The following is a 15689-nucleotide window of genomic DNA, read 5'->3' on the forward strand; positions in this document are numbered from 1 at the left end:
GGTAGACACAAAATGGCCCCTTTAAAAAAAATGTTTTTTCATGAAACACACACACACACACACACACACACACACACAGAGGCTGGTCAGCTATCCTTGTGGGGACTCTCCATAGGCGTAATGGTTTTTCTACTGTACAGACCCTATATTCTATTGCCCTACACCAACCCTACCCCTAAACCTACCCCTCACAGAAAACTTTCTGCATTTTTAGATTTTCAAAAAACTTCATTCTGTATGATTTATAAGCTTTTGTACCCGTGGGGACCACAATTTAGGTCCCCACCGTGACACGAGTCCCCATGAGTCTGTGTATTCAGGTTTAAGTCCCCACCAGGATAAATAAACCAGTACACGCACACACACACACACACACACACACACACACACACACACACACACACACAGTCTGGTCAGCTATCCTTGTGGGGACTCTCCATAGGCGTAATGGTTTTTCTACTGTACAGACCGTATATTCTATTGCCCTACACCAACCCTACCCCTAAACCTACCCCTCACAGACACACACACACACACACACACACACACACACACACACACACACACACACAGACAGCTGTGACTTTAACTTCAATGTAGCTAATATCATATAAATTATATTATTACATTGAAGTTAAAGTGAAATATAATATAATATAATATTATATAATATTTAAAAACTTTAATTAGACGCACTTTTTAATCTCTGGTGTGATGCGTTTTGGGGCAACTTTCTTTAGTACTCCACCTGGTTAAGTTAGCATCTGATTGGAGATTTGAAGCAGCGCTGCTTTAACTGTCCAATCATGTGACAATAAGGTGTGGCTTCGAACAGCGCTGCTTTCACTGTCCAATCAGCTGCGAGTAAGGTGGGGCATTAGACCAGATTCACCGGGAGCGAGTGAGAGCTACAATCTGCTTAGACTCAACAACACGATATCGGTATGTAAATATTCCCGTGCACTTGTTTTTTTTGGGCTCGTCGCTGGGTTAAACACAACACTGTCGACTTAATTTGCCTAATAATCTTTGTAATATTTTCACAGATATGTATCCAGGGTTAAATGTTTAAGTTACATTAGTTACCGTGAAACTATGCGTCTCTCAGTGTTGCAACAGGTTGTTGTAAGCGCGTGTGCTTTGTTTACATAGGTAGCAGGATATGTGTAAAACGTGGCAAAAAGTTATCAAATGTCAGAATATACAGATCGAATAAGTTTTTATGTGAAGTTGATGTGATAAGGAGACTTTTCTAGTAGTTTTGGTGCCATTGTTACGTGTTGAAGCCTGTTTTGCTCATTTGATTACATCACAGTAGATTATTGTTGTGTGATCAGCATATAGATTGAGTTGATAATGAAAGGAAACGATCATGTATACAGTATACTGTTGTGATACGCACATTTTAATATTCTTAAATGCTTAGTGCTGGTGAAAATAGTTTTAATTAGGCCTATAAAAATAACTCCCAGTACGTTTTTATTGTTCCACTCTCTGCAATCTGCTAGATTTTCATAATGCATGGTTATGTATTGTTGTAACATTTTAGTTGGATACATGTAGGCCTATGCCTCCACTTTTGCATATTCCGAATTTTTGAAGGGTTCACCAGTGATTTGAAAGAATCTGCAGTCACTTATTTTAACACAGTTTTCAACAAACAATACAGAAGATGCTCAATATGGGAATTTCTTGAAATAATATGAGATGGTTTTAGCATCTTTTCATCATTTTGTGATAACGTTTATCCCCCCCCCATCAGAATTAGAGTAAGTTTTCGTTTTAAAGCAGTCTTCAGTTCAGTTTTAGTTGAAAAATGCAGTTTAAAATTTTGATGACTCATGCTGCACTGCATAGGTTTGTGTCCAATCAAACACTTGCTATCAATTCATTCATTTAAAAGGAAATGCACCTTTTGAAAGGTCCCTCCTCAGTTTCTATAGAAAATGCATTAACAGAGTAAAGACAATTGTGCTTGTCAAGCTAATTCACGGCTCTTTAATGAAAGCATTTTGTAATTGCAATAACTAGTAACCATGGTGCTTTGGCAGAAACTGTGGTTAGCATGGTAAATGTTTGTAAGAGGTGTTCAGTTCCTCAGGGGATGGTGAAACTGACACAGCTGTGAAAAGCATGTGGAGGTGGTGGCGGCAGCAATGTTTTTGATGTTTTGTATAGGTATGCGAATAATATGGAGCTTTGCTCTTGCTGAGTCATTGCTAGAACTGGGCTTGTACAGTTTGCTTTTGTCTATGTAAAACGCATACCTTAAATATCCATGTCCTTGTTGGCAGTGTTCGAACTATACCGTGGACTTTGGGGGAGCTCACATGTTTTTTTTTTTTTTTTTTTTTTAACGGATGGGAACGTCTAGGTTACTTGTGTAACCCTCGTTCCCTGAAGGAGGGAACGGAGACGTTACGTTCCGTTGCCACAGTTGCTGTACCACCGCTGTACGGCCGGGGCACGTAGTCTCGGCTCCTCAGCGAAAAACTGATGTGCGTTTGCGGGGCGGGGTGCGCGTGGCGAAACACGCACGCCAACTGTCATTGGCTTGTTTAGTTAACACTCGAAGGTGATTGGGCTCTCGGGCGAGATCCCAATTCGTCAGTCACTGACGTAACGTCTCCGTTCCCTCCTTCAGGGAACGAGGGTTACACAAGTAACCTAGACGTTACACATGTAACCATGCATTTTAGAAACGTATGATCTATTCAAACCATTCAATTCCCTGCTATGTCCCCTCCACCACCTCTTCAACAGCTGATGTTTTTGTTATGTTTTTGTTCTTCACAGACAAAACTACAGCCATCAGCAGTCAGTTCTCAGCTCCACACACACAGGAGCTCAAACCAACCACATCCACTGATAAAACTCCCCTCTCCTCCTTCTGTCTCCTCACTGAGGCAGAAGTATCCAAACTTCTTCTCTCCAGCCATCCTACAACCTGTCCTCTAGACACAATCCCCTCACAGCTTCCATCTCTCCCACACATCACTTCTCACAGGCATGATCCCCACCGCTTTAACCCCACTGCTTAAAAAGCCTACATTAAACACTTCACTTGTAGATTACTACAGAACTGTCTCTCTCCTTCCATTCATAGCGAAAACACTTGAACAAGTTGTTTTCAACCAGGTAACATAATTTCTTTCACAAAATAACCAACTGGACGTTAACCAATCAGGTTTTAGAAGTATCCATTCAAATTAAACTGCATTACAGTCACTGAAGCCTTGCGGATTGCAAAAGCTTATTCCAATCATCAGTTCTCATGCTGCTGGATCTATCTGCCGCTTTTGACACTGATAATCATCAGATCCTCCTGTCCGCCCTCTCATCACTGGGCATCACAGGGATTCCTCTTCCCTGTGAATCCTATCCCACAGGTAGGACTTTCATGGTGACCTGGGGAGGGGAGGTATCCAAAGAACATCAACTGGTCACTGGGGTTCCTCAGGGATCAGTTCTTGGAACCCTTCTTTTCTCCATATACACTACATCACTGGGACCCATCATACAGGAACATGGTTTCTCCTACCATTGCTATGCTGATGATACACAGCTCTATTTTTCATTTCAACCAGATGATCCAACTGTAGCTGCACAGATCTCAGGCTGCCTGGTGGACATGTCGTCCTGCAGCTCAACCTGGCAATGACTGAGCTTCTTGTCTTCCCGGCCACTCCAAATCTACAGCATGATTTCACCATCCAGCTAGGTTCATCAACAATTACCCTATCAAGATTGGTGAGAAATCTTGGTGCAATCTTTGATGACCAGCTGACCTTCAAAGATCACATTGCAAAAACGGCTTGATCATGCAGGTTCGCATAGTACAACATCAGAAAGATCAGGCCTTCTTGTCCAAGCCCTTGCCATTAGGCTGGACTACTGCAATGCTCTTCTGGCTGAACTTCCATTATGCACAATCAAACCTCTACAAATGATTCAAAATCCGTAAATCAGAATTAGAGTAAGTTTTAGTTTTAAAGCAGTCTTCAGTTCAGTTTTAGTTGAAAAATGCAGTTTAAAATTTTTAATCAGTCGTGCGCGTGGGCTTACAATGACTTACAAAAATACATAACAGCTAGTGTATGCACTACTAGTTACTCGTCGTCAGGCTACAGAAGAATACCATAATTCCTCCGTTCAATTAGGCCTAAGACATCGAGAGTCACGCAGACCTATAACAACCCAGCCGCAACACATAATTGTGAATAACTTGCCTTACCTTAACACAGAATCGACCACAGAGTCCAACGTTTATATTTTTTCTACGAATCTTTGAGTTAACATGTACTAAACATGAGTGGAATTTGCACCGCAGCGCCCCCACACCTTGATGCTCATGACAAGAATAGCGTATAGTTATCTTTATTGAAGTGAATTAGGTTTAAATCGCCGTCATGCATGAATTTGCAATTTTACACATAATAATCCACGATGATCACATTACACAAAACTGAAATTGCACGTCAAAATAACACATTGTCAATATTTTTTGAGACCCCCCAAAATTTCACAAATCACGTTTTCAGGGGAGCCCATGTCTTATTAAGTAATTAATAACTAGTAATTAACTAGTTCGCACCCTGCTTCTTGGGATTTACCAGACTACAAAGCAGCACTCTAACATGACGTTTCAGAAATGAATCAAGACATAATGTTATATTGTCCTTTGTTCTACATTGCAAAACCTGCCCACAATTCCACCTACCTCTGTGAAAATACTCTTATTTAGGGATGCACGATATATCGACCACCATATCAGTATCAGCCAATAAATGCTAATTTTTTCTGTTATCGGTATCGGCCCGATAAGAAAATTTGGCCGATATCTTAAAGCCGATAAATAATGCATTATTTCCTTCAGAGACACTTCAGATGCGCGCTGTTCGTTTGCAGCCTTTTGTGCAATTGTACGTTGTAATATTGTGTTTATTTGATGTATATCTGATTTATCTCATATAGAATGCGTTTGGTTAAGTTAAAAGAGCGCTTCAGTTTATCGGTGATAAACTCAAACAGCAGTGCACAACATTAATAACTATGATTGGGAATGTCGTGTATATAACATTTTAATGAGAACATTATTATAATAAAACGTTGTGAATTCTTTGGGTTTAGTTGCCGTGTTTCAGCACGTTGTTATGGGAAGAGCGCATCCACAACAGGATCACACATTCTGACTATAGCATGCAATAACTGCGTCATTTTGTACATATATAAGTTGTAATATTATGTTTATGTTGTATTAATATTAATCCCAGGATGCATTTCCTTGAGTTAAATAAGCTGCCACCAAAACGCTTCAGTTTACCGTGTTCATTCAGCTCTTCAGCTTCAGCACGCACAGCTCAACGGCTGCTATTTAAAACAGTGGTATTAATTTGTTACTTTTTCAAAATCATTGATATATTATTAATAACAACAACCACTTGTATTTTTCTCTTATTATTTTCATCAACAATATGGTTTAGTAATTAAAATCATTTAATTATTGTCCGTGCAGAGGCTATTCTGTTTTATTGATCTATGGTGCATTCATTTAGATTCTTTACACGTGTAATGATGTCCAATGACTTGTTTGCATTATTTATGCAATATTTTATTTATTTGTAAGACTTTTTTATGACTAAATTTGGTAATGGGAGAGTAAAATTATTTTTAAAACGTACACCGTTCAAACTAGGCTGCTTATGTTGAAGTGTTTGGGATGTGGTTTTTAATGATGAGACCTTTTTTGTAATCAGGCTCTCAAAAAGTATATAAAAATTTGGATATAGATTTATCGGCCAACATATCGGTTATCGGCTTTCAAAAATAAAGAATTATCGGTTATCGGTATCGGGCAAAATTTTCATATCGGTGCATCCCTACTCTTATTCACTGACTCCTGGTAAGGGTTTGCGTATGGCAATGCTATGTGTATTTTACCTGCCTACATTAACTCAATTATAGTCTCACTATGTGTGAAAAGAAAGTTTGTAGTTGTCAGCATTCATCTTCATACACGGCCGGGGCAGTGTTACCGCAGGGCACATGGTGTTTTATCCGAGGGGAAATGCCCTTCATTAGCTGCATTCATCTGTCCCAGGTGGTGGAGTGACCTCTTTACCTATTTGTTTTTACTCGTTCTACTTGTTTTGGAGCTGATGGCCGTGTCTTTGAAGACTGAGCTCAGCAGGATTTTCTGGTAGAGCGTCTGGAGATTATGGTGTTATTCATGTGAGCTTCACTGCTCTGTAAACAGTTTTTCTGTGAACTTGGCATGAAGCAGAGAACTTTTGGGAAGGAGGGGGGTGTAGGCGCTTTTTTATTAAAATCAAACTACTTTTTGTTGTCTTTTGGTGCAGGGCTGAGTTTTAGTGAGACATCTCGGCAAGCCCACGCCATGAGGTGAGGCTTTAGGGAATGACGGGGTCTCTCCTGCTAGGTGCAGTAGGGGGACACTGCAGGAGTTAAGGAACTAATTTTCTGTGCTGGTGGATGATCTGGCTCCTCACTGGCCTCTTAAACCTGTTGGTCTTAAACCAGGAATGGTTAATGTCATGGTTGGTGAGGCAGGAGATCATCCTCACCATATACATTTCAAAACAACAACAACATAATCAGGCTAGACAGATGCAAAACAAAGCTAACACACAAATCTTGATAACTTCAATTATAATCAAGCTGTCTGGAAGCAAACACCTGTTGTTGTCATGCTGTAAAACTACTCCAGCCACTTTATTTTCCCCAGAGTTTTTAAAACCGATATTATTAAGAAATATTATGCTGTAGGTCTGATTGATTGCTAAGAGTTTATTGCTAAACTTAGTTTAGGGTTTAGTCAGTTTGTTATGTGCTTTAGTAATTTTTATTATTATTTTTTAGATATTTATGTTTAGATTTATTTTATATTTCCTGTTATATATCAATTTATATTATGTTTTAGTCTTAGTAATTTTAGTTAAACATTTATTTTACATAAACTAAACTTTAATTTTATAATATACAGTGTATATATATATATATATATATATATATATATATTATAAATTAACAAAATTATTTTTTAAATCTTATTAATTTGTTATTTAATGTGTTAACAATAACAACAACATACTTTGGATCACTGCTATTGGCCCAATAGGAGGCTGAACTGAGCCCTGTTGGCTCTTCATGATGTGATGCACCTGATGCTTCTTGTGTTCTGCACTACTGTCATATACCCGGGTGTGTAGTTGGTGACCACCATGTATTTTTGAGGTCTAGCTGTGACTTGACATAGCAGAACTACCACATAGATAATAACTGTTTGTTCCTGCATTTCTGGACTCTTTGGACACGGTTTTTCCTGTTTAATATGTTTGTTTTTACTCCTAGCTATTTTTTTGTTTTGGTAAGCGTTAAAACTTGGACTCTGTGAGGCAAACTCACTGTGACTCTGTGCGCTGACAGCAGGAAATTATGCAGTGTCTGAAAGCACAGTCCGAATGATGATACCATGCATGATCATGAGCTCTCGGATGGCTGTGCGAGAGAGAGATTTGACACAGTAAGAGAGTTCTGCAGACCAGCTCTGCCAAACGTCCCAATATTGTGCACATATCTTGTGGACGCCTGCATGCACCGCTGACATAACTGACAGACCGCCAGAGCCCAAGCCTGTTGGAGTCTGAGAAGTGGAAGGATGTTTTGTAAGATTTTGCAACTGCAAACATCGGTGCTGCTTTAAAATTCTGGCTACACACTCTAAAGGCTCCAGACCGAGTGCAACTAAAATGGCCAGAATGAAAATATTTAAGAAAAAATTTAAATGTAGTCAGATGGGGCAACTTTATTTGCATGTGTGTGTTTGTAAGATTTGAATCAGTCAAACAGGTTCACAAATCTCACAGACCCAAACTCATCAGTGAGTAAATGGTTTGACTCTTTAAATGACTGCTGAGTAAGAGACTGACTTTTTTACAACTTTTTTTCCCCCCTGTTCATATCTGACTCCGTATTAACCAAGAATTAATAAAAATTACTGTAATGTTTACATTAGGTAATTGCTGACTGGTTGTTTAGTTAAACATTTACAATTACAAGTTTATTAAAAATGGGATAAAAGTTACAGCATAGTGTAAAAATAATTAAAAATATATTTTTATCATTCTTTTCAAAAAGACCCAATTAATTTATAATTAGAGGTTTTTGTTTTTTAATGTTAGTTTTCAGGCCATTTTACAAATGGTGGTAACAAATGGTAAAAAAAAAAAATATGGGTGTTGTGCAATGTTGAATGAATCCTCTAGTTGGTGGGAGGTGCTTTGCTTTGTTTGGTGTGAAATAGGGGGCTGAGGAAGGGTAGCATGTAGCCGGATTGTGAATGCAAAGGAGAGATTTACCAGAACAAAAACATGTTACGGAATTGGCCCCAATTTACCAGATTGTTCAGCACATCCAATTGTGTTTCCTCTATGAAAGTGTGCTTCCTGCAGGGTCTCGATTTAGGAGAGAAAATAGGCCCTCTCTGATGTGGAAAAATCCTGATAACAATGGCCTCTGAGCTTTTGTCACTGTGCTTTTCCTCTTTCGTGATATTTGAAGGTCATTTGTGACTTTTTGGTGGTGCATTCGTCACCCTGTTCCTCGTGTACACTTAATAATACATTAGAGTGCTGTGATCCTTGACACTTGAAGCTTTGATTTTCTTTAAAACACACTGCTTTCATGCCTCCTCTTTGTATGATGTTTGATCGAAGTAGCCAGAGGGGCTGTAGTAGCTATTTGTGTTATAAATGGTTGTCAGACATTTATCAGTAGTCCTTCCTGTGGCTTCGCACTGCCTCCATCCTGTTTTAAAGCGCCCTGTCGAGGCATGTATTTTTCTGTTTGGCAGTCAAAAACACTTACACAAACCTTCTGTGTTTACTGCTGTCACTACTTGCTGTGGAGAAATTTATTTTGCCTAGAAAATACATGTCGTCCCTGAGTTTTCCATTCTCTGTCTCTTATTTTATTCCTGTAGCAATGGTTGTTCATTTGTGGTATCACAGCCTCAAATTTGCAGTCTTTTTGTATTCTCAACAAGCACAAGTAGAACATAACTCATCCTGTAATGCCTCCTCTGGCTTTACGGGATGAGTTATGTTCTACTGTTTATGTCAACTGTGTGGTTCCACTTGAACTACTGATTCCTGAAACTGAATTTTTGACATTCACACTGATTCACAACTGCACCAGATCAGCATATTAAAATGATAACTGAATGGTCATATGTCACTAAAGACTGCTGAAAATTCCAGGAATAAACTACATTTCAAAATATATTCAGGCATTAAAAATTTTACTAATATTTAACAATATTACAAGTTTTGATGAATTCATGATATTTCAAAAACATTTAGTTTTACTTCTTGTTTTAAACATTTTTGTCAATTCGAACTGTTTGGTCAAAGGTTCCTTAATGTCCCTTTTAAATGAAAATTAATTTTGTGGTAAATACCTTTATCAAAATGTATCAAATCTTAATGAATAGCTGATGGTTCTCTCTTCTTAAGCCTTCCTAGGTGGACATGGAATCCAAGATTTGGGGGGAGTGAGACGACGTTACAAGGTACAAGACACAGGACACAGGACAGGATAACTCCCATGGCTGCTACAGCCAGTAGCAGGACTGAACCCAGACCAGGCTGGGTTGCTTTTTCAGATGAGGAGTCACAGGCAGGTCAGTACAAACATAGTCTTTACTTAGAGTTACAAGATGTTTTATGAGTTTAATTCTCATGGAACAAACATAACTACTAGAATGTGTACCTTGAATCCTGTGCTGATGAATGTCTGCAAAACAAATACATGTTTCTAGGAGGTTTCTATTTGACCAGTCAATGACAGACCATAGTCAGGGCAGAAGCCATACTGCATTTTATGCAAGTGAAAGCTGTGAGGGATAGACTATAGTGTGTACTAGGGCTGTGTATCACCAGCAAAGTCATGATACGATACGTATCACGATACAGAGGCCACGATACGATATGCATCACGATACATGACTGCACTGAATTTCACCTCAGCAGAATTTAGAAAAACAGCTGTTTATTAAACTGCTTACTATAGTGCCATTTCTAACTATTGGCATAGCAGGCAGTTGACCTCTGCATTATGAAGGGCCTCCATAACTGTACCACAGTACAATATAGTTAATGGCATATGCTTCATGTTTACATTGTGCACTCCCCACCAGGTACAATATTCTGATTGTTTGCATCTTGTTTTTAAGCCCATAAATAATAATGTACTTGTAATAATGTCAGCAAGTTCGCTTTGAGTGCGCACGACGTCGTTTCGCGTGGCGGTGTGCACAACATTTTTTGTAACTTTCTATCCTCTTCCGAAGATGCACGAGTTAAAAGCGACTCTAGCCGAACATGCACGTCTGTGCCAGCATTTGTGTGAAACAAGCAGTTTGGAGTTAAGTGCAGTCACTCACACCGATCACGCAGCGGCCGAACTCAGACATTCAGGAACAAACTTTTTAGAGCTGCCCCGCAATTTTATCAACTAAATAGCTTAATTGCTCAAGAGCTACATTATCTTTCTCAACAAGGAGCTGGTAGCATCATTGTTTCTAAAGGAATTAAAGCCATAGCTTTACTGTTAATAGAGAAACGCGGCAAAACGGTGGTAATTCATACATACACAGCCTCTCTCTCTCTCTCTTTCTCTGTCGTAAATGAGCAGTTGATGAATCACTCTTTTCTGAGAATAGACTTGAAGTGGAGATAGCTAAACTGCAAGCTAACCACTGTTTTCAGAAAGCAAGCGCGTTTATCCAGTGGAGAGAGAGCGCGTGAGCACAGGGTTGCCAGGTTGACAAAGATAAGTAGCACGTTTAGCAGATATTTCTGTATTACGCACTAGTGTGTACAGTATAAAAGTACTAGATTTGAAAACAACTTTCAAAAGTTCTTGTCTACAGAAAGTGTATCAATATTTTGAACACCGCACTAGTGTGTACAGTATAAATGTACTAGATTTGAAAACAACTTTCAAAAGTTCTTGTCTACAGAAAGTTTCTTTGGAAAGATGATTTGTCAGCTGCACAATTGGCATGATGTTAAACAACAGTATAAATCCACCAACCATACTGTACTTCTATCCCTCATAGCCTTGTTTTCATTCTTGTCAAAAATTAAATATGGCACTACCCTGACTAATATAAGTTTTAGACTGGTGGGAAGCCATGTCCGATGTTGGATTGTTGAATGATGCTATAGATGGCAAAGAAAAAGCTCTAGAAGTTCTTGTGTCTAATTGAAAAATAGTTTCAGGACTTTATGTGCACCATTTGTAAGGAATTATAAAGACATGTAACCTTTTTGCTGAGTGGATATCAGTTTGTTTTACTCTGTCTGAGTTTGTGTTCAGACCTTTCTGTGAGATTCCTGCATCCTGAGGTCATTGCTCCATAGTGATTACTGCGGGAACGGTCCACAGTTCTTGCACCCTGCTAGATTTAACATTTAATTGTGACCTTTTTACTGAGAAGAGGCTGTATTTCTCTAACTGTGTTTCTTCTTCTGGTCCAAAGATGAGGACCACCTCCAGCCCTCTTTAGATCAGCCTGTGCAGGACTCTGCTACTTGGGCAGAAGTAACATGCGTGTCTGGTCAAAAAGCAGAGCAGCTGAATTCCTGGGTTCAGTTTGATGACAAACCATGGTCACCCTCTCCTCCTCCTCCCCCATCACAGGTAAAAGGTATGAGAACAACTTAAATATGTTTTTATTGCATGGAAGTTGGAATCTAACCATGAGATTCACATACTGTGCTCCCAAAGACATGTTCGGGGTTCAGTACAGTACAATACAATCCATCATCCCTCAGTTCGTTTAAAAAACACTGACAATACAAGAAAACAGAGCAATGCAATGCACACAGTTTCAAAAGGGGTCATATCATAAGTTACCCTGGGGTCCTTTGTGACCTCGTGGACTATTACAAGTCTTGCTTTTGGAGTTATCTTTGTTGGTGGACCACTCCTGAGGAGGGTAACAGTGGTCTTGAATTTCTTCCATTTGTACACAATCTGTCTGACGGTGGATTTGTGGAGTCCAAACACTTTAGAGATGGTTTGTTGTTCTTATTGTCTACTTTTAGGACTTGTGCGAAAATCTTCATATTTATGCAGAAATATAGAAATCGTAAAAGGTTCACAAACTTACACATTTTTGAGTTCATGGAAGAGTTCATGTAAATGCATGTAAGACCTTCACAGTTCTGCTTTTAAACCTTCAAGTGCATTTCCCCTGTTTTATAACAATAGTCAAAGTAGACTCAAAGTAATGGGTGACATGCTTTCTCAACAAATGAATATATAGTCATGTGACTTATGATATTGACAAAACTCCTGGCGCAACCTGGGATTATACCTTGCTTGAGGGCACAATGGCAACCTTCCTGTGCCAGCCTTGAGCTTCGAACCATTACACCACACCCATTTCAACAAGAATTTCCCAATGCTTCCAGTTTTCCAGAGAAACATTATTTTCTTGATTTCTACAATGAGTTGACTCAGTTGGGTTGGGCTAAAAACGGACTGTGTCACTTCCTTTAGGCCTGATGCTTGGTCTAGTCTTGCCTGTCTCTGTGTTTATCTCTGTCTGTCTCTTTTTTGCACACATTGACTCACCCACCCCCACTCTTGTCGAAACACAGCAGCTTTGCCAGTAACTCTTTCCCAAGAAATCTCCTGTGAGAGGCCGAGTGCAGCAACATGCAAATGGCCAAACCCTTCAAACCCTAATTGAAGCCATAAGCAGAGTTTTCATCTCAGCTGTTGTTGCTCTTGCATGAAATTTGCCTTAGGATGAAGTCAACGGTGCAGCCGGTCTATCATTCCTTCATAATATGATCACTAAGAGATCAAGCCTGGGTTTGTTAAAGTACTGCTTATTTAGTCAGATTACAGGGGCTGTCCAACAGATGATTTCAGGTTTAATGCCTTAATTTCCATGTGTGGTCTAGAGGAAGCTTTAGCAGCCAGAAAGCCAATGTCTGATGTAGGGTTTATCCAACCATATTTATATTCAAAGGCATCCAGATTCATATCACTTTGGATCGACTACATACTATTTATTTATTTTTTTTAAATGGGAAGATAAAACAACAAAGATGAGTATTGAAAGCAATGCTTTTTAATGCTAATGCAACAGAAACTTCATGTTGACATTGTTATATTAATTAATTATATTGTGAACATAATGTGTTTATTTTTTTCAATCGACTAATAAAACCCATCAGAGCACATATGGATCCATCTGAAGTTGTTCGTGGTGAAATCAGAGGTTTGGGAACCCTCAGGAAAAGGAGTGTTAGGTGGAGTAATCCCACATGCACACTTGTTTTCTTTTCTCATAGACTGAGAATATTATTCAAATCTTTAAAACTATTCATTTGAATGGCTGAGATTTCACTCATCAGTGGCAAGATGAGTAGCTGGAATCAGTTCAAATTCAGTTTATTACTTTTAGGAAAGACTTTTAATCACTTGGCAAGTGATAATTTTTTATCATGCAAGTGCATTATTCCTCTTTGAGTTAGCTGACTGTACTTTTAATTTTACAACCTGATGATGCAGTAGTGTCATGCTTAGACATCATCTTTTTTATTTTTGTGATACTTAGTCAGATGATGAATAAATTCATTGCATACAACCACTTCTCTGTTGTAATGACTTGCATGATTAATCTAATGTACTTCTGCATCCATTTCAACCTGTAACCCCAAAATGGTTACATTTGTAACATTTTCAAGTTCTTCTTTGTTGTACTTTTTAAAGTAGGTCATAAAGTTTTAAATAACTACTTTTGTGAACTTTTTTAAATTGAGCTCCAGAAAAAAAGCATGCGACTGGATTTGTTGCTAGGCAGTGAACACATCCTGTGTTTGGGATGTTTTTGAATCCCAATTGTTTAATTAAGCATCAGCAGTGCCTACATGTATTTAAAGAACTGGAAGTGTGTCATCTGACTTCACATATTTACTCCAACCTGAATCTAAAACATCATCTGTGTAGTACTACTGTATTCTTTCTATCATTGTTTCAAAGCGTTCTTCTACACAGTATTTCATAACATAAGCAATGTGTCCTCTGATAGTAATTACAGCAGTGCTAATTAAAATAATTGAGTAGATTGATTCGATTGTTTGACGAGGCTGATACACATCAGTATGCTGTTATCTCACCTCACCCTTGATGTTTAATCCTGTTACTAAAGCACTTTTCCCCACTGTGAATATTTAATAGTCTCTCGTTCCTAATTCAATGATAACACCTGTTCATTAGCGACACACATTTACGGTATTCACACACACATAACAGAGTTGTGCACCATTCAGAATAAAAAATGACAATACCTTCAGATTTCAACTCAATTCCTGAATTACAGTAGAAAATAGGAGGTAGAATTGTCATTTAAATTGTAGTCGTTTAAGTTCAGGAAATTAAAATGGAATGAAATGCAAATAAATTCATGGAAATAATTATCGACACTACCATTCAAAAGTTTGGGGGCATTAAGATTTTATTATTTTTATTACAAAAAATTAATACAAATTATTGCATATAATAGGAAATTCATTTATTCAGCAAGGATGCATTAAAGTGATCAAAAGTTACAATAAAGACTTGAACAGTTACAAAAGATTTCTATTTTTTAATAAATGCTGTTCTTTGTCATGGTTTCCACAAAAATATTAAGCAGCTCAACTGTTCTCAGAATTGATAATAATAAGACATGTTTCTTGAGCACCAAATCAGCATATTAGAATGATTTCTGAAGTATAATGTGACACTAAAGACTGGAGTAATGGCCGATGAAAATTCAGCTTTTCATCATAGGAATAAATTACAATTTAAAAGCTCTTAAATTATTGAACAGTGACTCTAAAGTGTAATAATAATTCACAATTGTACAATATCACAATATAATAAATGCAGCCTTGGTGATCTTACCAACCACAAATTGTTTAAAGTTAATGTATGTAAATATATTTATACAAAAAAATGTATGGTATACATATGGATTATGTGTGTGTATATATATATATACAGTGGTGTGAAAAAGTGTTGGCCCCCTTCCTGATTTCTTATTTTTTTGCACGTTTGTCACACTTTAATGTTTCAGATCATCAAACAAATTTAGATATTAGTATAAGATAACACAAGTGAACACAAATTGCAGTTTTTAAATGAAGGTTTTTATTATTAAGGGAAAACAAAATCCAAAACTACATGGCCCTGTGTGAAAAAGTGTTTGCCCCCTAAACCTAATAACTGGTTGGGCCACCCTTAGCAGCAACAACTGCAATCAAGGGTTTGCGATAACTTGCAATGAGTCTGTTACAGCGCTGTGGAGGAATTTTGGTCCACTCATCTATGCAGAATTGTTGTAATTCAGCCACATTGGAGGGTTTTCGAGCATGAACCGCCTTTTTAAGGTCATGCCACAGCATCTCAATAGGATTCAGGTCAGGACTTTGACTAGGCCACTCCAAAGTCTTCATTTTGTTTTTCTTCAGCCATTCAGAGGTGGACTTGCTGGTGTGTTTTGGATCATTGTCCTGCTGCAGAACCCAAGTTCGCTTCAGCTTGAGATCACGAACAGATGGCCGGACATTCTCCTTCAGGATGTTTTGGTAAACAGCAGAATTCAT

General features: G+C 38.3%; 1 protein-coding gene across 3 annotated transcripts in view; it reads left to right on the forward strand.

Annotated features, from left to right (window-relative positions):
• The first annotated feature begins 887 nt into the window (after positions 1–887).
• The window catches only part of LOC107583485 (stonin-2-like), a 30546-nt gene continuing 15744 nt past the window's right edge, over positions 888–15689 (forward strand). Inside the window, exons 1-3 of one of the 3 annotated variants that reach the window (XM_016269696.1) lie at positions 888–942; positions 9534–9700; positions 11564–11731. In XM_016269696.1, coding sequence (XP_016125182.1) covers positions 9625–9700; positions 11564–11731 — 244 coding nt within the window. In that variant the 5' untranslated portion in view covers positions 888–942; positions 9534–9624. Of the gene's footprint in view, positions 943–6203; positions 6232–9533; positions 9701–11563; positions 11732–15689 lie in introns of those variants that run through there. The other 2 variants (XM_016269695.1, XM_016269697.1) reach the window with 2 other exon arrangements.

Source organism: Sinocyclocheilus grahami, unplaced genomic scaffold (assembly GCF_001515645.1).
Source record: "Sinocyclocheilus grahami isolate Dianchi unplaced genomic scaffold, SAMN03320097.WGS_v1.1 scaffold54.1, whole genome shotgun sequence".
NCBI lineage: Eukaryota > Metazoa > Chordata > Actinopteri > Cypriniformes > Cyprinidae > Sinocyclocheilus > Sinocyclocheilus grahami.